The following is a 24,682-nucleotide window of genomic DNA, read 5'->3' on the forward strand; positions in this document are numbered from 1 at the left end:
AAATATTGAGGGGATGCTTGGTGCCCTTCTACAATACCTTTAACTTTCTGAAAAGAAAGGGGCAGTACAATGATTAGCACTACTGCCTCACAGCACCAGAGACCAGGGTTCGATTCCTGGTCTGGGTCACTATCGATGTGGAGTTTGCAGTCTCCCTGTGTCTGCATGGGTTTCCTCCCACAGTTCGAAAGATATACTGGTTAGATGCATCTGCCGTGCTAAATTCTCCCTCTGTACCCGAACAGGTGCCGGTGTGGTGACTAGAGGATTTTCACAGCAACTTCATTGCAGTGAGAATGTAAGCCTACTTGTGACACTAACAAATAAATAAACTTTGAACTGGAATATTTATACCCTCTTAAACCAAATTACGTAATTCTTTAGCAGCAATGTGTGTTACCTCTTTGATTAACCTCCTTCCTTAGATTTGTCCTTTTTATTCACTATATTTATTTTATTATATACATGCTGTGAACCTGATATCTGGTCATCACGTTCTTAAATAAGTCTAATATTTTTCCGGTTTACCTTCAATTGCTTCTATTTTTTCATGAATGCGATTTCAAACTTCTAATGAAGGAAATGAGATTTTTAAGGTCAGTTTTACTAATGTACAGTAAGTTATATCCCTTTTATATTCCAATTCTAACTGGTTGAGTTAAGCCCTAAGAATGTTTCCTTAATATACAAGGTGGGACAAAACCATCATAGAGGCTCCTGAAGTTCCTTTGAAAATGAAGTGCAGAGCTTATCCTTATCTTCTCCAAATTTCTATCCTTTGGTGTGAAGAGAACTTGAAAGGCCACAAAGAACTTGTGGATGGCACAAAGTCTGTTAAACAGCTGTTGTAACCAAAGTTGTCAGCTAGTGCTGCCATATATATGTTTTAAAACTTGTGGTAAAAATGGCTATTCGCGAATGTGTCCACTTTCTCAATTCTAAAGTATAATATCCTAAATACCAATGAATTTTATTTTTGTGTATTTCCTTCACAAGACAGCATTTCATGAAGCATTTTCAAAAGGAATATGAATCACCAATTTGAGATGGACAACAACTGTCGAAACTTTTATTAAACCTTAGCCAAACCGTATTTGGGAGCAGTGTGCATAACGATTGCCTTCACACTATGAAACAATCTAACAAGTTGCAGATGATGCAGAATATATTTTTAATTCATTTTACAAGATGTGGAAGGTGCTGGCTAGGCCAGCATTTACTGCCTATCCCTAGTTGGAAGGTGGTAGTGAGCTAACTTCTTGAACCACTACAATCACTGAGATGTAGATACATCCATAATGTTGTTAGGGAGGGACTTCCAGGATTTTGACTCAGTGAGAGTGAAGGAATGGTGATATATTTCCAAGTCAGGATGCTGAGTGACTTGAAGGAGAACTTCAGGTGATGGTGTTCCCATGCAACTGCTGCTCTTGTCCTTCTAGATAGTTGTGGTTGTGGGCTTGGAAGGTGCTGCCTAAGGAACCTTGGTAAGTTGCTGAGTGCATCTTGTAGATGGTATACACAGCTGCCACAGTGCATCAGTGATGGAGAGTTTGAATGTTTGTAGAAGGGGTAGCAATCAAGTGGGCTGCCTTGTCCTGGATGGTCTCAGGCTTGAGTATTGTTGGAACTGCACTCATCCAGACAAGTGGACAGTATTCCATCACACTCCTGACTTGTGTCTTGTAGATGGTGAACAGACTCTGGCAAAGAGTCAGAAAGTAAGTTATTTGCTGCAGGATTTCTAATCTTTGACCTGCTCTAGCAGCCACTGTATTTATGTGTCTAGTCCACTTTGGCTTCTTTTCAGTGGTAACCCCCAGTATGTTGATAGTGGGGGATTCAGCAATAGTAATGCCATTAAACATCAAGGGGTAATGGTTAGATCCTCTTGTTGGAGGTGGTCGTTCCTGGATTTGTGTGGCGCAAATGTAGCTTGCTACTTGTCAGTCCAAGCCTGAATATTATCCAGGTCTTGCTGCATTTAGATATGAACTGTTTCAGTATCTGAGAAGCCACAAATGATGCTGAACATGAGCAGATATCTGCAAACATCCCACTTCTGACGTTATGATGGAAGGAAGGTCATTGATGAAGCAGCTGAAGGTTGTGAGGTGTAGAATACTACCTTGAGGAACTCCTACTGTGATGTCCTGGAGTGGAGATGATTGACCGCTAAACACCACAATAATCTTCCTTTGTGCAAGGTATTACTCCAACCAGTGGAAAATTTTCCCCGTTTCCCATTAACAAGAACGATATCCAAACAGAGATCATAACTTATCAGAAAAGGCTGAATAGAAAGGAAATCTTTAGTTTCTGGATTATGAAAAGATTTAATAGTATTATCATATAGACATGTTCCCATTTGAATGGGAGACTTAAGTATAAAGATAGTCATCAATATTTACAACAGGAAATTCAGGACAAATTGTATCAAAAGTTAGAATGTGGACCTTGCTATCACATGTGTTGGCTCAGTCAAGTATTATAGATATATTTAAAAGGAAGCTAGATAAGCATCAGGGAGAAAGGAATAGATTGTTGATAGAGTTAGATAAAGAGGTTAGCAGGAGACATGTGTGGAACATGAAGACTGGTACAGACCAGTTAGACTGAATGAAGTTTTTCTATGCAGCGGCATGGTGGCACAGTGGTTAGCACTGCTACCTCACAGCACCAGGAAACTGGGTTCAAATTCAGCCTTGGGTCACTGCCTGTGTGGAGTTTACACGTTTTCCAAGCATTTGTGAGAGTTTCCTCTGGGTGCTCTGGTTTCCTCCCACAATCCAATGATGTACAGGTTAGGTGGATGGGCTGCACAGTAATGATTCAATGATCTATTATGATAATGCAATTTCTGTATATATCTGGTCTAAAAGATTGGAAGTGCGTATTTACTTAGAACATGTTTAGGCATCAGCAATGAAAAACAAGGGACAGTTTCTTTGCTGCTAGTTCCAAGTGCAGCAAGTTTCTAAGAAAGATGTTCCAAAACAAAGTGAGTGGATCACAAGGGGCCATCACAATCAGGGAATCAGAAAACAATCTAACCCATTCTGCCTTTGTTGGTACTGAAGCAGTCCCCGCAGCATCACCTAAATAGCATTCAGTCTTGGGCTAAATCGTACATAACATTTGTGCCACACAAAGACCAAGAGAGAATTTAATCTCTTTGACCATTAGAAGTAGGCCATTCAGCCCATCAAGTCTGCTCTACCATTCAATGAGATCATGACTGATCTGATCATCCTTTATGCCACTTTCCTACCTTATCCCCATAATCCTCGATTCCTTGATTAAAAATCTATCTCAGTCTTGAACATACTTAATGACGTAGCCTGTACAGCTCTCTGTGGCAAAGAATCCCACAGATTCATTACCCTCCGAGAGAAGAAATTCCTCCTAATTTGTGTCTTAAACAGGTGACCCTGTATCTGAGTTTGCAGTGTTTGGTCCTAGATTCTCCCACAATGGGAGAAAAAAAACCTCTCAGCATCTACCCTGTCAAGCCCCCTGTGAATCTTATACGCCTCAGTAAGATCACCTTTCTTTCTTCTAAACTCCAAAGAGTACAGGCCCAACCTACTTAACCTCTCCTCATAACAACTGCATTACCATCACTGAATTCCCCACCACCCTGGGGGCTACCAGTGATTAGTTCAGTCTTTTAAGTACTGTGGTTGCAAGAAGAGGCCAGAGGCTGGGCGTTCTGAAAAAAGTCTCAACTCCCCAAAGCCGGTCCGCAATCTACAAGGCATAAGTCAGGAGCATAGCGAAATAGTCTGGATGAATGTAGCTCCACTAACACTCAAGATGCTTGACCCCATTCTCCTTGATTGACACCCTCTTCCACCATCTTAAACGTTCACACCCCCCCAGCACTGGCACAGAATGGCAGTAGCATGCATCATCTACAAGATGCAACGCAGCAAGTTGCCAAGGCTCTTTCGACAGCACCTTCCAAACCTGAGATCTAGAAGGAAAAGGCCAATAGATGCATGGTATCTGCAAGTTCTCCTCAAAGTCACACAATATTATCCCATGAATTAATTTTAAAAACTGTCTGAGCTATCCAATCAATTCAACTTCTCCACTCTTTTTCCAGTCCTATATTCACATATTTATTCAACTTTTTTGAATGTTATATTAAACCTATTTTCACCACCCTTTCAGGCAGTGTATTTCAGATCATGATAACTTGCTATTAAATAACTTGACTGTAAAATAATGTTTCCTTATGTTCTTTGTTGATTACCTTAAATCTGGTTGTCTGATACTGACACAGTTCACTCATAGAATCCACATGACAAAAAGAACACTGGCTGGTTTTCTTGAAACTCACCCCCATAGCAATTGCCATGCTAGACTCTGTCACTGTGTCCATGGGAGAGGAGACGAGGGGAGTCTTCAGGGTGATTTTCTTGGTGAGAGCGGAGGTCAGATCCTGGGAGGGCAAAGCAGGCGGAAATTAAAATGTTTCTCATGAGACACAACCCAAAAATCAGTTTTATTTGTTTCATAATCCATTTTACACACACAGATACACATAAAACATCTAGCTAAAACCCCAAATTCTGACATTACACCCAAGGAGAGAGATACTGGCCATCATCTAATGAAGGGGTTCAAGTAGTTTACATACAGAACAGCAGATACCCCAGAATGTATTATAAGCTTGAATCTAATTGAAGAATTTGCTTTCAAGTTTAAGTTTGCTCTGAAACTGCCTTACTACAAATGAAAAACATTGACGTTTTCCACAGAACAATACTGCGCTAAAGGCAAAACGTATCAAAATTTGTACTGCAGCCAACACAGAAGTTGCACATAAACCCAACCTGCCATGGCTTTTCACTGAAGTACCTTGTCAAACATTAAAAATCTTTCTCCCCTGCCTTTCTAGTTGGAAAGCAGTGCCCTAAAAATGCAGAATGGTCCTAGCTATAGGGGGAGAAAGGAGATCACCAGATTCCATCTGTAACACCCCAGTGTGCATGTTGTGAACCCCCTGCACCCATTTTTTAGTAAATAGAATGCAATAGGTTAGGGGGAAAGTAAGAACGTGTGTGCGCATGGGGGGAAGCTGGGTGAGGCGAGATAATATAGAAAGAGAGATAAATCAGAGATAGATTACGCAAGAGAAGAAAAATAAGAAAGACAGAGAGAATGACAGAAGGCACGTGTGCACACAGGAAAGGCTGTGTAGGTCTCCCAGAGTCTGTTTGAAGATTAGAAGAACAATGATGAAGTTTGCTAACCTAAGATAATTCAATGACCAGTCCTACTCTCTGCACCTGTCTGGAAATGTATGACTTTCATAACTCACCACTTCATCAGCAGCGAAGTCAATGAAACCAGGAAGAATCAGGAAGTCACTGAATAGAGAAAACGGGGGAAAAAAAAAGGATAAATTACCTGATTAAACCAGTTAGACATCATCAGTAGGGAGCATTACAGAAGCAGTCTGGATTAGAAGTTAGCACCTGGTTCCAGTCCCACACAGGTATGATCCCCCTTCCAGAGGACACTGACACCTTGCTGGGTTAGTTATGATTCAACAGGAGCTCCTATCCCCTATTACCCAATCACATTCACTGCCTGAGAGCCACACAAAAATGTTCACTGAGCACTCTCAGCCATTTGTGTTGGCTCTTCAGCAGTAAATATTGTTGGGCTATTCAGCTGCATGGGGCAGCACAGCCATACACCATTTCTTTCTTTCTCAATAACAGCACACACTGCTTTTCAGCAGCACTCAGTGATCACTTTTACCCAAGGGCTAAAATTACATCTAGCTTCCTCCACCCAGCTGAATTTCAGCTTACAGTTTAGACAAGAGATTGGCTCCAAATTTCCTAGTCTGGACACTCAGTCCACCAGAGTGGCATTGAAGCTGGAAGGTGAGGGAAAAGAGGAGAGAAAAGAGCAAGAGAAAAAGAATGGGGTGCTAGCTGTTTGCAGATATCAATGGTAATAAAGCAGTCCAATTTACATAACAAGAACCTCAGACAAAATTTGGCACTAAGCCACAAAAGGGAATAGGACAAGTGACAAAAAAAAACGTGATCCATGAGCTAGGTTTTAACCAAAAGGTAAGGTGTGGAAGTGGTTTAGGGAGGGAACTTTAGAATTTTGAACATTGACAGCTGGAGGCTGCAGGTGAAGCAGTGAAAATTGGAAACTTGCAAAGAGGCCAGGATTGGAGGCTTGCAGGTCTCTAAAGTTCTGGGGCCAAGAGAGGATACATATAGAGGTAGGGTGGGGTAAAGTGGGGGTTTGAAAACAATGCTGCAAATTTTTAAACTGAGACGTTGCCAAACCTGGAGCGAACATAGGTCAGCTTCACACGAAGGAGTTTGACAGAACAAAGTAAATGAAAATCATAACATAATGGTACAAGTTTAAGCTGCTGGCTTGCTCAGATTTAACCCAAATAAGGTACTGGTCACTACAATACCCTGCATCTCGTCATTCCAAACACAATTTTGCCAATAATAAAGTGGCTGTAGGATTGAACCCTGCACCAAGTCTCAAGCAGATAAATCTAGGCTGATGCCCCAGTATGATATGGAGGGAGCACTAATTTCCTGCAGATGCCAACTTCTCTCTCAAGTGGATGCCATCCCACAGCAGGAGGGAGCTCTCCTGATGCCCCAACATTTATCACTTGATGCAAGAAAATGATAAATTGTTCCTCTGTGGCAAAGCTTGTGGGATCTCAGTATGAACAAAACAGGTGTCTTTTTGCCAATGGAACACTGACTAGGCAAGGAATTAGGAACAAGGGGATCCAGAGTTGGCAGCAATTCTTTAACATCTTATTTGTGACTCCCAACCTTTTCCAGCCGGTCAGGTTATCATGATAAAGGCCTAAAATATTCAGTCAAGAAAACTACAAATCAAAGAACTGGAGGGCAACACAATTTTCCATAACAAGTTATTCATCCGCTTAATCAAAGACTTAGTTTCTATACTGTCAGGCTTCACTTGAATCGCAGTGTTTTTGTTGTGAGGATAAAAGTTTAATTATGTTGCAGTTCACAATTTCAAATGATTGTTTAAGTGAAAAACATCATCACACTCTAAATAAACTTGTTTGAATGATGTAGCTATGCCGTGATTACATATAATGTCTTTGGTACAAAGACCAGGTTTTATGGTTGCGACCATTATTGTTTCCAATATAGCCAAGGTGATAAATTCTCAATGCATAATAAGAAGCTCAATTCTATACATCTTAAGTTTGTTTTAAAGATGATTTTATCAACAAATTATAGTTAAAAAGTCTCAATTTATCACAAGATCCATTATAAAAACAGACAAAAAGTATTATTTCAGTTTTATGCGCAAGTTAGTTCAAGCAAGTGATGTTTTATGGCATAAATAAATGAATATATCGTTAGATTTTCAATTAACTATTGTTTCCTGATCTACACTTAAGCCTTTACTCAATTCTTTAATTTCTTTTCATCCTGCAGCTCCCAAATAGTTTTTATTTTAGCCATTTTTGTTTTAAAAACCAACCAAGGCTGGTTGTACACGAACTGTCGAGATGGAACATGCAATGGGGGCCAACACAAATGAAAGACTTGCATTCGAAAAAGACGTTCCACTTTAAATGTATAGTCATTTTTGTAATTAAAGAAACACAGCAGTCAATTTATACATAGCAAGAGCCACCACAGCTATGCAAAAATAACCAGATAATCAGTTTTTACTGATGTCAATTAAGAGACAAATATTATCCCAAGACACTGAGAAAATTCCCATTCTCTTTCAAAATAGTGCAATGAGATCTTTTACATCCACACGAGGAGTCAGACCATGTCTCAGTTTAATTTCTCATCTGCCAATAGCACCTTACAGCACTGTTCTCCCTCTGAACTACACCAGAATGTCAGCCTAGGTTCAAGTGAGGCTCGAATCCAAGGCTTGGTATGCCACTCACTGAGCCACAGTTGATAAGTCATAGTTTCATGTACGAGGAAGTGTAAACCCAGAACAGCATAGCATCTACCAACAGATTGAAATGCACAGCTAGAGTCAACACACAATCCAGACACAAACACAGGGTTTTCAGCTCAAGGACAAGCCTGGAGCCAAAATAATGAACTATTTTTGTTCGTTGTGCTTTTTGAAATGCAAATATTATATAAAAATAACAAGCAGTCCCATCTCCTCCACACTCCATGTGAACTTCAATGACCAGTGACATTAGTCTCAGAACAGAAAACAACCCTTTAAAACAGCCACTTAAAAAATAAAACCAAATGCAGCTGCCAGCTGTTGGAATGGGTTTCCCACGGGTTCCTCAAGAACTACTAGTTAAATATTTTGCAGCTGACTAGAGCAGTGGGTCAGGACACTGCAATCTACCCTGAGCTGATATCAACTCAAAAGGTCTTTGGAACTGTCATATTTCCAGCAAGTCAGTCACAACTGCTATAGATAATTGCTGAGATACATTGGAAATAGTCATTCTCAAGGTCCTTATTACAAAATCCGCAAGACCAAAACAGACCACTCAGCCTGACTGATAATGCCCATGTAAAGGTCCTCCTTCACAAATTATTTCTTTCCCATCTTGTCCAAGCTGTCCTAGTCCTAGGAGTGTTTGAGGAAATGAGACAATCATGCAGGATGAGATGAGTAACAGAGGGTGTCATTGGTGATTTTGTGTAGTTTTACAAGGTATAAATTTTAGTCTCCATACCATGACTTGGGCAAAAATAACAGTAACCACCCAAAGAGATTGTTTAGGGGCTGATGCCAGAGGAAGCAGTCAGCAGTGTCAGCTAGCATGAGGGTTAGCAATAGTAGCTATGATCAGGAAGGGATCCAATGGGATGAACTTGGAGAGGAAAGGAGAAAATTGTGATACTCCTGCTACCAACATCAATCTAAATGGGCATCTCCAATTGCCTCCTCAGGGGAAATATAGAAGATAGGAGCAGGAGGAGGCCATTTGGCCCTTTGAGCCTGCTCTGCCATTCATTATGATCATGGCTGATCATCCAACTCAATAGCCTAATCCTGCTTTCTCCCCATAACTTTTGATCCCATTCGCCCCAAGTGCTATATCTAGCTACCTCTTGAATACATTCAATGATTTGGCATCAACTACGCCCTGTGGTAATGAATTCCACAGGCTCACCACTCTTTCGGTGAAGAAATGTCTCCATTTAAATGGTCGACCCTGAATCTTCAGACTGTGCCCCCTGGTTCTGGTCACCCCCACCATCAGGTACATCCTCCCTTCATCTACCCTGTCTAGTCCTGTTAGAATTTTATAAGTCTCTGAGATTTCCCCCCTCATTCATCTGAACTCCAGCGAAAACAATCCTAACCTGGTCAATCTCTCTTCAGACATCAGCCTGCCACACCCGGAATCAGCCCAGTAAGCCTGGGCAGTAATCCTCAAGAACAACCTTTCGCAGAAAAGGTGACCAAAACTGCATAATGTTCTAGGTGTGGCCTCACCAAGACCCTGTATAATTGCAACAACACATCCCTTCTTCTGTACTCGAAATCTTTCACAATGAAGGCCGACATACTTTGCCTTCTTTATCGCCTGCTGCAACTGCATGCTTACCTTCAGCGGCTGGTGCACAAGAACACCCAAGTCAAGCTCACACTCCTCTCTCCCAATTTACAGCCATTCAGGTAGTAATCTGCCTTCTTGTTTTTGCTTCCAAAGTGAATAACCTCACATTTATCCAAATTATACTGCATCTGTCATTGATCTGCCCACTCATCCAACCTATCCAGCTCATGCTGAAGGATCTCTGCATCCTTGTCACAGTTCATCCTCCCATCCAACTTTGTGTCAACTTTGAGATGTTACATTTTGTCCCCTCATCCAAATCATTCAAATATATTGTGAATAGCTGCGGTCTCAGCACTGATCCTTGTGGCACCCCATTAGTTACTGCCTGCTGATTGAAAAGGCCCCTTTCATTCCTACTCTTTGTTTCTTCTCTGCCAACCAGTTTTCCATCCATCTCAATGCACTTCCCCCAATCCCATGTGCTTCAATCTTGCACAATAATCTCTTATGCAGAACTTTATCAAACGTTTTCTGAAAGTCCAAATTATACCACATCGACTGGTCTCCCCTTAACAATTCTACTAGTTACATCTTCAAAGAATTCCAACAGATTTGTCAAGCATGATTTCCTCTTCATAAATCCATGCTGACACTGTCCGATCCTGCTACTACTTTCTGAATGCTCCACTACAAAGTCTTTGATAACGAATTTGAGAATTTTCCCCACTACCGATGTTAAGCTTACTGGTCTAAATTCCCTACTTTCTCTTTACCTCCCTTTTTGAATACTGGAGTGACATTCGCTACCCTCCAATCTTCCGGAGTCTACAGCATCCTGGAAGATGACTACGAATACATCCACTATTTCTACAGCCACTTCCTTAAATACTTTGGGATGTAGATCATCAGACCCAGGGAATATATCCATCTTCAATCACATCAACTTTTCCAGCACGATTTCTCTAGTAATATTGATCTCCCTCAGTTCTTCCCTCTCTCTAAATCTTGCATTCTCCAACATTTCTGGTGTCTGATTTGTGTCCTCTTTTATAAAGACAGAACCAAAGTATGTATTCAGTTGCTCAGCCATTCCTTTGTCCCCTATTATACATCCCCCATTTCTGTCTGTAGGGAACCTACATTTGTCTTTACCAATCTTTTTCTCTTCACATAAATATAGAAAATCTTAGTGTCAGTCTTTACATTCCCTGCAAGCTTAGATGAGGCAAGTTGGAAACTGTGATTCCGCAATGCCTAGTTTGGATTTCTGATGCCGGTTAATGGCAAAAGGGAAGAAAATTCAGGGATTTATTTCCATTTAAGGTCCTGGAAATGAATGAATTGAGAGGAGCACTCAATAAATTTCAATAATCAAGATGCAGAATTAAGGAACGAATAAGCTTATACAGCCCAAAGTCAAAACCTTCAAAATGTTCTCAAATGACTCAGAGTCAAGAACGACATTTGGAAATCAATGATTTAAGGCACTTTCAGAATTATTCAAGTCTTCTGCCAGGAAAGTGTTTAATTTTTGAGGAATACTCAATTACCAAGATCTGATTATCATAAAGAATTGTTCCTTTCAGGGTCTGGAGATGAGTTTTTTTTTTAAATCTGAGTTATGATCTGGGTGGTGGAAGCAGATTCTATAACCACTTTCAGAAGGGATCTATGCCTCTGCTCCGACATGAGAAAGTTGCAGGGCTATCTTGGACTGATGGCATAAGTCCTTCCCTTTCTTCATTTTCTCCTACACATTTCAGAATTTTGATAACCCATGCTTGCTATCACCAAACCTCTAATTTAAGGAAATTTCGCAGAGTAAAATTTTGGAACTCTCTCCTAACAACATTGCTGCAGCACCTTTAATAGAGTGGTTCAAGGTGGCCCATTGCCACCTTCTCAAGGATAATTGGGAATGGGCAATAAATGCCCGATATACCAGTGACACCCACACCCTGAGGATTGAGAAATCTGAACTGTTCAGCTATGGTGCTAAATGCTGCACCACAGCTATAGTTTATCTTGAGTAACAGGTCATTCAAGTTTTTCATGCAAGCTGTCTCATATGCACGTTGACCACCCTGTGCTTGAATGTTTAATAAAAAAATCATTTCTGCAGCCCTAGAGTGGCTGGTTTCTTGTAGGAACTGTAAAACCAAATAAAAAAGTAAACTCCTCCAGAATAGAAAAATAAATAAGTTTCTTCAAGGCTGAGACATATTGGGATTAAAGACAAAGTTTTAAACAATTAGAAATAAAAAAATTGCATATTGTTATAAATAGCAGAAACAATTGTTAACTTCAAACCACATTACATTACAAATCCTCTTGATCTGAAAGGTCTGTTAGCTGGACCCTAGACAACTGTGATGCAAGCTACACCACTGGGAGGGCAAGAAACAGACAGTAACAAGGACTGCTGAAGATCCCACTAAAGGAAATAACTTTTCTGGAGCTTGGCAGTTTCCAAACATGCAGACCTGCACCATCACTTCTGAGTCAGAAGACTGTTGATTCAAGTCCTACTCCAGGGACATGAGTACAAAAAAGCTAGGCTGACACACCAATAAAGTACTGAGGGAGTGTTGCACCACCTAAGGTGCTATCTTTCAACAAGTAAAGTGGGATCTAATTTGCTCTCAGGGAGATCAAATGACACTATGCCCTGGCCAATATTTAACTCTCAACCAACATCATTAGTACAGATTGTCTGGTCATTATCACATCACTGTTTATAGGAATTTGCTGTGTAGAAATTGGCTGCTGCACTCCTTACATTAAGTTCATTGGCAGAAAAGTGTTTGGTACCTCATGATGTACATTGAAAATGTAAAGCATTTTTATAGCTGAATGTGCTGGATGTAGAAGTGGATTATGGGGAAGTGATGAGGTGGAAAGGAGCTGTAAAACAGATGATTTCAGGAAACCTTTCGAGAAGTAAGGATAAAGATAGCAATTAAGGGATTCCGCAAATAATTTAAGACTGTAATGGATGAAGATTGGGGATTGAGTTGGTTAGGGAGTTGAGAATCTACCATCATAACTATGAATCTGATAAAAATCACTCTCATTTTGTAATCACTTAAGTAAAGCTCATTGTTCATCTTTCTAAAACTATTTTAACCTGATATGCAACTGTACCCAACTCCTTTGCAAGAAGCCTCTTTCTTAAGCCACATGACCCATTAAAGCTACATCCCGTGCTGGCAGCTTACCCCACCCTATCTCTGATCCATGTGACCATCCTATGAATCCAATTTATTCACTTGCAGCACAGGATAATTATTTTATTAAATTATGCTTAAAACCATTTATAAACATTCCAGTAGATTAAAAAGGAGACATTCTCAGCAATAGGCATACCATTTAAAACGTAAACTTTAAAAAAAGTTAAAACAATTACTAATCTCAAAATAGAACTGATAACACACATTGGCTTAAATTAATTAGTAGTATTCTCTGCTCAGAGGCACAAGGTTGTGGGTTCAAGCCTTATTCCAGAGTGTTTTCTGATGGTACATAGGAAAGTTATGAGTTTGCGCGCTTCCAGTAGGAGCCAGTGGACGTTCCACGAGCTTTCCACCTCCCCTGAACCCCCCTCCCAAACATACAAAGTTGAAAGGCTCTGAGGCTAGTTGCAATGCTTGCCATGGCTGACCCACAGTCTCAAGCTGGAACCTTTCAAATCTATACAGCCACAGCCAACTAAGGAGGCATTTTTCACTGATTGGTGAGTGTTTGCTTATGTGTGACTTAGGGCTTTGTTCTACATTAGGAGGAAATTGCGCAACAGTAACTTGGAAAAGGAGCTTTGTGGGTTTTTCATTCCGTGTCATAGTCATACAGCATAGAAACAGGCCCATCGGCCTATCATCTCTGTCAACCAAAGTAATCAATTTGCTGATCATTCCATCAATAGAGATAAATAGATGGAAAGCCATTTGAGAGCTAGCACAGGGAACTACTAGATTGAATTCTCAAAACTGCAGTAGGGAGCATTATCAAAATTCAACAATTCAGACACAACCCTTCTGAGGGGAAATCAGGCTCCAACTGAAAAAATAAACTTGGTGAAAGGCTCACCAATAAGAAGTGGGCTATGAAAATTTTGGCTTTTAAAAGTCTGCAGATTGTAAGAGGAGGAGGAAGAGAAATCTCAGTAGGCTTAATGGCCCATCATGCCTGCACTGAGTTCCAGTTATAGGTGCCAGTGAGTCTTCATTTAATATGGCTAGAAGATAGCAAAGAGAAAGCACGCATAGGTGTGTCTTAGGAAAAAGGAAAGTTAACTTTGCATTTATACAATCTCAGGATGCCCCACATCATTTTATAGCTAATTTTTGAGCTTACAACTGTTTTTGTTCTTCATTCTTGGGAATGAGTGTGTCACTGGCAAGGCTAGCATTTATTGCCCATCTCTTATTACCCCAGATATGGTGGTAAGCTACCTTGTTGAGCTGCTAGACTCCTTGTGGCGTTAGGGAGGGAGTTCCAAGATTTTGATCCATAAGGTTAAGATACAGGTCAATATTTGGCTGCAAGAGGAGCAGGGAGTAAGAAATCAAAAATTACATTTGAGGCAAAGATCTTTAAAATTGTGCTTCACATAGAATGTTCTTAATTCAGCATCTTAAACTGTGCTGGAAATACAGCTTGTGTTTATCAGCTCAAGATTCATTCTCCTGACACAATCAAAATTTAGCAAGAAAAAAATCTATAATTATACTGTCAGCAGTTTCACCATTTAATGGACACAAAACAAAATGGCAAAGTCAGGAACATGATGGAATATTCTCCTCTTGCCTGAATTAGTGCAGTTTTTCCAATATTTAATTGGAGAAAATTTTTGCTTATCCAGTATTGGATGCTGATTAGGTAGTCTGATAATTTAACAACGGTGGGGGAGTTGAGACATGGGAGGAAAAATAGACCCTTGAGGACACCAGAGGTAAAGTTGTAGGAGTAGAATGATAAGACATTACTATTGATACTCTACCTATGATTAGATAGATAAGAGCAAAGTGAGAGCAATCCCTCTCAGCTGAAGAGCCACTGGAGGAGCACGGTGTGGTCAACCATGTCAAAGGCTGCAGGAAGATCAAGGAGGAGGAAGGGGATATTGTATGTTTGTCATAGTCACGTAGAATGTCATGTGGCTTTGATAAAAGCTGTTTCGGTACTGAGGTAATGACAGGATCCAAATGTGGAGCTCAAGAAAAGATAGGGATAGACTCAGTTGGATAACGTAACAAAGGAGTTAGGGGATTGAGCCAAGAAAGGCAAACTAACACAGCAAAAGGAGGAATGATAATTCTGCAGGCTGCTCTAATGTGGAGCTAGCACTGGTGCAATAGGCCAAAAGGCTTCCTTTTGCACCAATAGAATTCAAGTCATTAGAAAGCCAAGGATTCATTTCAGCTTCCAAAACACTTCAGTTCTATCTGTGAGAACATCTAATGGTTTTTGAATCATCAGTCTAAAGAGATCCCTGCACAGACATCACTAATCCAACACCCTCTCTATCGCACTTCCAGTTATCTTCATCTGCTGTTAACTTTAGCTTTCTCATCCATATTATCCATTTAAATACAGCTACCAGTCAAAAAATTGGCAGTTTAATGTTGGAGAAAGGAAGGAGACTAAAATAACTTACATTTGTATCAAACTTTATCACAACGCTGGCATTGTTTGATGGAACAATGTAGAAAGAGTTCTACTCTAGCATAACAGCTCTTCAGCGCTCATGTAAAAACGCTGCAGAAATTCACACTTGCACAAAGAACTAACTAAAATTAGCCCAACCACATTCCAATAAAGTCTTTACATTAAATCACTACAAGCACCTGAGTCACAATGACACTGTCCCTTGAAATGAAGAGAAACATTGAGGATAGCAAGGGGACAGAACGTACCCCACATGTTGAAGTGATTAAAATTGCAGATTTGCAGGAGGCCTGAATTAGAACATAGAACATTACAGTACAGTACAGGTCCTTTGGCCCTCGATGTTGCGCCGACCAGTGGAATGAATCTAACGACCCTCTAACCTAAACTATTCCAAAGTTATCCATATGCCTATCCACTGACCATTTAAACTCCCTTAAAGTTGGCAAGTCCACAACTACTGCAGGCAGGGCATTCCACGCCCTTACTACCCTCTGAGTAAAGAACCTACCTCTGACATCTGTCCTATAATTACCATCCCTCAATTTAAAGCTATGTCCCTTCATGTTAGCCATCACCATCTGAGAAAGAATTAGAGGAACAAAAATCTGAGTGTTGCGGTATTGGAGGAGATTACAGAGACAGGGACAGGAATTTGAAGAGAAGGATGAGAATTTTAATATCAAGGTGCGACATGACTGGGAACCAATGTAGGAAAGCAAACACAAGTGTGATATTGGGAATAGGATTTTCTAAGAGAGAAAATGCAAGGAACAGAGTTTTGGATGACCACAACTTTACAGAGGGTAGAATGTGGCAGGCCAGCCAGGAGTTCATTGGAATAGGAACATAGAAATTAGGAGCAGAAGTTGGCCTTTTCAGCCTTTCAAGCCTGCTCCGCCATTCAAACAGACCATGGCTTGTCTCTCCCTGGTCTCAAATCCACCTTCCCACTTGTTCCCCATGTCCCTCTTTCCCTTTTATTTTTAAAATCAGAAATATATTCATCTCCCCTTTGAAATCATTCAATGATTCAGACTCCACCGCGCTATGGGGCAACAAGCTCCACAATTCACCACCCTCTTCGAGAAGTAGTTCCTCCTCATCTGTTTTAAATCAATCACTTCTCAACCTATACCTGTGACCTCTTGGTTCAGACTGCCCCACAAGATGAAACATTTGAATAGCAAAGTCTGAAAGCAATAAGAAATGTGGGTTTCAGCATCAGCTGAGTTATAACAGGGGCAAAGTCAGTAAATGCTAGAGGTGGAAACAGGCAGACTTAATGATGACTGCAATGAGATTGGAAACTAATTTTGGGGTCAAATATGTCGCCACATTTGCAAACAGACTGTTTAATCTTAAGATTGTCAGGGAGCGGATGCAGTTGATCATTAGGGAACAGAGTTTGGGGGAGGGACGAAAAACAATGGCTTGAGTCTTGCAGGAAATTTCTGCTCCTGTAGTACTGCATGCTGGATAATTTAACAGGACAGGAGTGGAAAAAGGTGGTTGGCGATGTAGAGTTGGATATCATCAGCATACATGTGAAAGTTCATTGTGCCGTTAGTTGTTGTTGTTGAGGGGCAGCATGTAGCTAAGAATAGGAAGCTACATCCTTGGGGGACAGAGGTTGAGTGTAGCAGCAGGAAGTGTGGCCAGTGCAAGAGATTCGCTGACTACAATTGGACAGAAGAAAATAGAACCAGCTCAGAGTAGTCCCAGTCAACTGCAAGACAGAGAGGATCTGAAGCAAAATAGTTGATCAGCTGTGTCAAAGGCTGCAGACAGGTCAAGAAGGGAAAGTTTACCTTTGTCACAATGAGACAATATCATAACTTTGATAAGAGCCATTGTGCTTCACTGGCACAGATTCAGAGAGTTCTGGGAAAGGTGGAATGTATTTGGGAGGTCACAACATGCTCAAGAGCTTTGCAGAGCTTTGTAGAAATTAAGACCAGCTGCACCACTAGCCATGCTGTTTCAATGACACTGACACTTACTCAACAATGTTGAAAATTGCAAAGGTATTTCATATCCACTAAAGGGATTAATCTAATCTCCCCAATTAAAACCCAATCAGTTGATCTTAATCATCAGCAAAGTGATAGAAGGTGTCACTGACAGCACCATAAACAGTACTTACCCAGCAACATCCTGCTCAACAATGCTCAGTTTGGGTTCCATAAGAGCTGCTTTGCTCCAGATCTCATTACAACCTTGGTCCAAACATTGATGAACAGCAAAATTCCAGAGCAGAGGCAACAGTGGTTGGAAGCTAACCATTTCAGCTACAGGGATCACTATAAGACTTCTTCAGGGTAGTGCCCTTGACCTATGGTTTCACCTTCCTCCCACCCCCATCATAAGATCAGAAGTGGGAATGGTCAATGATGACCGGGGTGTTATTTAACTTAAAAGAGTTGAAAAGGCCAGGTGAGAATGACTGCCCTTGACATCAAGGCATCATTTGACTGAGTGTGCCATCAAGCCCTAGCAAGTCAGTAGGAATCAGGGGGAAACTCTCCACTGGTTGAAGTCGGGCCTTGTACAAAGGAAGGTGGTTTGGTCATTGGAGGCCAATCATTTCAATCCCAGGACATTACCCCACAGAAGTTCCTCAGGATAGCGCCTTAAATCCAGCCACCTTCAGTTGTGTTGTCAATGACCTTCCCTCCATCATAACATCAGAAGTGCAGAATTTTGTCTGATGGTCACTACCAGTTGCAACTCCTCAGTCAAAGAAGAGTCCATGTCCATATGTAGCAAGGCCTGGGCAACATTCACTTTTGGCTAAGTGGCAAGTAACATTTGTATCTCTCAATTGTTAGGCAATGGCTATCTACAACAAGAGGCCATCACTTGACATTCAATGGCATTACCATTGCCAAATCCCCCACAGCATCCTGGCTGTTACAAATGACTAGAAACTGAACTGGAATAGCCATATGCTGCAAAAGCAGGTGAGAAACTGGGAATCCTGCAGAAAAGAACTCACGCCCAACTCCCTAAAGCCAACCATTAACAAGGCACAAGTCACGAGTATGATGGAATATTCAACTTGCCCGAATTAGTGCAGCCCCAACAACATTCAAGAAGCTCAGCACCAGACATAGCAGCCTGCTTAACTGGCACTCTATCCGCCATCCTCAACAATCAGTCCTCCACCACCAACGCACAGTGGCAGCAGTGTATAGCATCTACAAGCTGCACTACAGGAACACATCAAGGCTTCTTCGACACTACCAAAATGGACTGGGACTTTTCTCTCTAGAGTGAAGGAGGCTGAGAGATGACCTTATAGAGGTCTATAAAATAATGAGGGGCATTGACAAGGTAGACAGTCAAAATCTTTTCCCAAAGGTAAGGGAGTGTAAAACTAGAGGGCATAGGTTTAAGGGGAGAGATACAAAAGTGTCCAGAGAGGCAATTTTTTCACACAGAGGGTGGCGAGTGTCTGGAACAAGCTGCCGGAGGTAATAATAGAGGGGGATACAATTTTATCTTTTAAAAAGCATTTAGATAGTTACATGGGTATAGAGGGATATGGGCCAAATGCAGGCAATTGGGACTAACTTGGGGGTTTTAAAAAAATGGCAGCATGGACAAGTTGGGCCAAAGAGCCTGTTTCCATGCTGTAAACCTCGATGACTCTACCTTCCAAATCCAAGACCTTTATCACCTGGAAGGACGAGGGTAGCAGATACATGAGAACACCACCAATTCAAAGTTCCTCAACAAGTCTCATACCATCCTGACTTGGAACAATTTTGCTGTTCCTTCACTGTCACTGGCTCAAAATCCTGGAACACCCTTCCCAACTACACCAAATGGATTGCAGTGATTCAAGAAAGGCAGCACATCATCACTATGTTAAGAGCAATTAGGGATGGGCAATAAATGCCTCCTCGGATAGTGAAGCAAGCCATGCCTGAATGAAGAACTGGATAACATTCAGGTTTGGGCTGTCAAGTGGCAAGTAACACAAAATCCACACAAGTGCCAAGCAATGACCATCTCAAATAAGATAGAATCTCAGCAACTCTCCTTGACATTCAATAGCATTATCACCACAATCCCATTTTTAAAAATTTTATTTATTAGTGTCAGAATTTCCTGGGGTCAGGTGAAACAGGAAAAAAGATCTGGCAGGGTTCTTCCTCCTGATTGTTATGCAGTAACCCCTGCTGAAAGTTGAGTATATGTTACTGACTATAGGATATTACTCTCCACTTGTTAATTAGCCTGCTAGCTCCAGCAGTCTCTACCCATCTGAATAGGCTGTTGCTTTGGTTACCAGCAGATAACTATCACCTGCGGAAACTGTACCCCAGTTGGCAGGCCTTGTAGAGGAAACTGTACATTTAACATAGTTAAATGTCCCAAGGAGCTTCAAAGTAGTGACTAAGAAAATCTGACAACCAGCAACATGAGAAGATATTAGGACAGGTAACTAACAGTTTGGTGAAAGAGGCAGACTTAAGCAGCAACTTAAAAATTGACGTAGGGAGAAGTGGAGAGGTTGGGAAGGAAATTCCAGAGCTTGGGGTCAATTAAAAGCATGGCCACTAATGATGGGATTCATGCACAGGATACCAGGGTTGGAACAACCAGGAATTTTGAAACGTTGTGTCGTAGAGTCATAGAAGAGTGGGCAATGGACATTACCCATTCAGCCCATCAAGCCTGCAGCAGCAACATTCCCACCCAGGCCCTATCTGCATGTATTTACCCTGCTAGTCTCCCTGACACTAAAGGGCAATTTAACAAGGCCAATCAACCTAATCTACACATTTTTGGAGTATGGGAGAAAACTGGCACACCTGGAGGAAACCCATGCAGACACAGGGAGAATGTGAAAACTCCACACAAGTAGTGACCTCAGTCCGGAATTGAACCTGGCTCCCTGGTGCTGTGAGGCAGCAGTGCTAGCCACTGTACCACCATGCTGCCCAACTGATGGACATTGTAGGATCTGAAACATTAGCTTTTTTAAAAATCAATGGGCTGCCTCAGGATAGGCAGAGAATTAAAACATCCTATGACTCTTTAGCTGTCCGCTTGTCTAAGGTTAACGTCCCTCACCACAAAATCACATTAAACAGCAGAAACAAGCAGAAGTTCACTGAATATTTCATCAAATACACAGACCTGTCCAGCAGCTAGGGTACTGGCTTAAGTGCAGTCTTCCACCTTATTAAAATAAAATCAAAAACTCATTTTGAATATCAGAACAATATAACTATAGCAAGTCACCTGGAAAGATGAAGCCATGAGAAAACCATACTGTTAGTCTGAAATCAAAACAGAAAATGCTGCAAGAGATAAGGGGAGGAGGAGGAGGGAGGGAGATGTGGATGCAAATGAGGGGGAGGGGGAATGTAGTGAAGGAAGGTAACTGTCAGGCATTTGAGGGCAAGTGGCAGCAAGGGTGGGCAGCAGACAGCGACAGGTGAGGGCAGGTATCAGTGACAACTGGCAGGAGCAGGTGGCAGCAAAGTCAGGCAGCAAGGGTGGACGGGCAGCCGGCGGCCAGAGCGGGCAGCCGCCAGGGCAGACGGTGGCCAGAGCGGGCAGCCGCCAGGGCAGACGGTGGCCAGCCGCCAGGGCAGACGGTGGCCAGAGCGGGCAGCCGCCAGGGCAGACGGTGGCCAGAGCGGGCAGCCGCCAGGGCAGACGGTGGCCAGAGCGGGCAGCTGCCAGGGGCCAGGGCGGGGCAGTGGCCACAGCAGGGCAGCAGCCAGCGTAGGCAACAGGCAGCAACAAGGGTGGGTGGTGAGGCTGGGCTGCAAGAGTGGGCAGATGGCAACAGCAGGCAATGGGTGGCAACAAGGGCAGACATTGGCAAGAGTGGGCAAAGGGGTGGAGGCATGGTGAGGGATTAGAGGGAAGGGCTGAGGAAGCCAGGGGTGGGGGGAGGTGGTGTTAACTCCTCTACTGCTTGGTCTATTCTTTACCCTTAAGTTTCCCCACACTTGGTCAGAAAGAACCCGATCTCTCAGCCCCAGCCCTGGGGATACGGGTCCTCCCGGATTCCAGGCACCCATTCACTCTCTCTCTCCCTCCTTTTCTCCCACAACGTGGAGCCAGGCTGTGAGCAACGTGTCCCCAACAGGGCGGCTCTTACTTGTAGGTGAGTCCGTCGGCGGAGGCGAAGAGTATCTGCGCGGTGAGCCCATCCTCGGGTACATAGCCGGTGCCGCCGCTGATGAGGTAGTCAGCCATGCTGCAGAGAGAGAGACAGAGAGGCGGTGAGCGAGAAACGGAGCAAGAGAAGCCCGCGGGCCCAGGCGGGGGCGGAGCCTAGCGAGGGCGGGGCCTGGAAGGGGCGGATCCAAGCGGGGGAAACCAGGCAGGGAGGGCGGGGCCCGGAGGGAGGGCGCCTGGTGGAAGAGAGCCTGGCGGGGGCGGGGCCGTAATGTGGAGATGCCGGCGTTGGACAGGCATAAACACAGTAAGAAGTCTCACAACACCAGGTTAAAGTCCAATAAGTTTATTTGATAGTAAACTCGCTACCTTTCAGGGTTTGCCCCTTCGTCAGATGATCCTGGGCGGGGCCATGATGTAGAGATGCGGGACCTGCCTACAGGCTCGGGCGCGCCACCGGCACGGCCCGAGAGGATGGTCCGCACTGCGCCTGCGTGAAACTTCGGCGCGCGCGGCTGATCGGCCCCTTGGCTGAGGAGGCTCTGCGCTTGCGCCACTTCATCCTGCAGCTCCACGTGGTCTTGTCAGGATGTTGCTTTGTGCTGAGTGTAATAGTCCCAATGAATTGCTATCAGGTGCGGAAGTGGTTATTGACTTGTGTTCCGTGAGCTCTCAACAATAGCATAATAAAGAGCAAATAATCTTTGGTTAAAAAGCCAAAATAACTTTTACATAAATAAAAGCAAAGTACTGCCGATGCTGGAATGTCAAATGAAAGGAGAAAACATTGGAAAATCTCAGCAGGTCTGCAACATCTGTAAGGAGAGAAAAGAGCTGACGTTTCGAGTCCAGATAACCCTTTGGCAAAGGCATAGAAAGTTAGTTAAAATACGTTTTAAGTTTATTAATGTCACAAGTAGGCTAACATTAATACTGCAATGAAGTTACTGTGAAAATACTGTGGATGTTGGAATCTGAATAAGAAAACGCTGGAAAATCTCAGCAGGTCTGATAGCATCTGTGGAGAGAGAACAGAACCAATGTTTTGAGTCTGGATGACCCTTCACCAGGGCTCTAAAGGATGGCTTTGTCAGTTCTGGTGAAGTCATCCAGACTCCAAATGTTACCTATATTCTCTTTCCACACGTAATCTTTAGGTTTATTTCAGTAGAAAGAATATGATACCGTAAAATAAAGCCTAAAACTCTAAAATGGTTGAAAAGCAGAGGGATCTATCATCAAGCATACAAATAAATTAATGAGCTAATTAACAGACTAATAAACATTTCAATGTTAGCCCCTTGAAGTGGCACTGTAACAAAAATCAAAACTGTAAGTGAAACATGTTTCAAATAAAATAATATTTCAGAGGACGATGATGCACACCAGCATCAGGGGAGGCAAAGGCCTCGCAGTATTATTGCTAAATCATTAGTTCAGAAACTCAGCTAATGCTCTGGGGATCTGGGTATGAATTCCTAATTCCACCATGGCAGATGGTGGAATTTGAATTTAATTTTAAAAATTTGGAATTAAAAATCTACTGATGACCATGAAACCATTGTTGATTGTCAAAAAAAAACTGATTCACCTTTAGGGAAGGAAATCTGTTATTCTAAGTATGTTGCCTTTATCCGGTTGGGCCTACATGTAACTCCAAAGCCACAGCAATATGGTTGATTCTCAACTGCCCTCTGAACAAGTGCAACTAGGGATGGCAATAAATGCTGGCCCAGCCAGTGATGTCCATGTCCCATGAATCAATAAAAGAAAGCCTCAAAAGGTTTCAAACATACTAATGAAAGCTACCTGCATCCTCTCCAAAGTCGCTCAGGGCAGATTTTACCATGGAAGAGAGGCAGAGTCGAGATAAATGATATCCTCAACTGCCCCACTATCTGGACTGGTTTATGAGCACCTTGGTCAGGCCCAAGAATAGGCTTATGAGGAGGTCTTGCGACTTGTCTGCCAGTTGGCCAAGTATCAGGAACATGGGGCTGAAGTGCAAACAAAATTCAAGAAGCTAACCCCTTCAAAAAATGAAATAGGGGATGCAGCCTCTCAGAACCTATATACTCATGGCAAGTTACTGGGAGTCCATGAGTTACCTTAATCATTAGTTGCATAGAACTGCTGGAAGCAATACCATACCAACTCCCCAGTGGTAAAGGGGAAGACTCCCACATGAGAGGCTCCCACTGGGATGTCTCAGCCACCTCTGGACAGCAGGACAGAACACTACCATGTGTCCAAATGGCTGATGAGGTTGTGCAGCAACAGCCCATATAGGAAACCCCACCATGCAGAATGTAACTTTGGAATAGAAGGTAGTTTCAGGGCCTGGAGGCTGTGTGAAATTCCATCTGATTAAGGGTCAATTCAGATAGGATTCTACCACACACTTGAGATGTCTCAACACCTCAAGTGCAGTCAGGGTTAGGCATCACTTTCATAAGGATTTGGATGGCTTTGGCCATGAGCTGGACATCAACAGATGCCCAAGTTCTTTTGGCATCACCCATCCCACTCCTCCACCATCCAGCACATCCTCAATTATGGTCACCTTAGCAGCCCTTGGACAATAGCCAGTATTCCTGACAGCAGGGAGCTCTAGCTTGAGGCAACCATACTCCAGACGTTAATCAGTTCCTGGTAAGAGATAGGTAACTCCTGCAAGGAAGCACGGATTGTTAACAGAGGCTGCAGGTCATGATTGAGACCATGAACCTGGCACAACAAATACCTTGTCAATACATACCATCTGTGAGGGACTCAAAGGTATCACCATAGGGTCTGAAGGCGGAAAATCACCACCAGGGTATAAAGGCACACTAGTGCCTGACCACCCACTCCTAAACAGGAGACTCAGTACCTAAGCAGCTACCCAGTGGATCCTGTTGTCCCAGAAGAAGTCAGTGAACCTATTCTGTATTTTAGCAATAAAATTAGAGAGAGGGATCAAAATAAGCAACCTGCACCACAGCATTGCAGCTATTGTGGGCCGAAGGGCCTGTTCCGCGCTGTAATGTTCTATCCATTTGTTTATGACCAGACTCAAAAGTATTTTGCCTGGACATAAGAGACAACATCTTTGTTCTTCTTTGAATAGTGCTATGGGTTCTTTTATGTTCACCAGAGAGCGCACACAGAACCTCAGTTTAATATACCTCTTATGGTATAGCACTTCCATAGTACTACATCAGAGTGTCAACTTAGATCATGTGCCGTAAAACTAAAATAGGATGTGAACCAGTAACCTTTTACATTACAATCAAGAGTGTTATGTATTGAGCCACAGCCAGGAGAAAGTGCTGGATG

General features: G+C 42.6%; 1 protein-coding gene across 3 annotated transcripts in view; it reads right to left on the minus strand.

Annotated features, from left to right (window-relative positions):
- Positions 1-24,682, minus strand: part of LOC145355448 (inosine-5'-monophosphate dehydrogenase 1) — a 57,458-nt gene that overhangs the window by 15,924 nt on the left and 16,852 nt on the right. For 2 of the 3 annotated variants that reach the window (XM_080207564.1, XM_080207565.1), the window contains exons 2-4: positions 21,345-21,443; positions 5,330-5,378; positions 4,346-4,447 (exon numbers count right to left, since the gene is read on the minus strand). In XM_080207564.1, the coding sequence (XP_080063690.1) occupies positions 4,346-4,447; positions 5,330-5,378; positions 21,345-21,443 (250 nt within the window). Of the gene's footprint in view, positions 1-4,345; positions 4,448-5,329; positions 5,379-21,344; positions 21,444-21,733; positions 23,586-24,682 lie in introns of those variants that run through there. The other variant, XM_080207566.1, reaches the window with a different exon arrangement.

Source organism: Carcharhinus amblyrhynchos, chromosome 19, assembly GCF_965287045.1.
Source record: "Carcharhinus amblyrhynchos chromosome 19, sCarAmb.v2.hapA, whole genome shotgun sequence".
Lineage (NCBI taxonomy): Eukaryota > Metazoa > Chordata > Chondrichthyes > Carcharhiniformes > Carcharhinidae > Carcharhinus > Carcharhinus amblyrhynchos.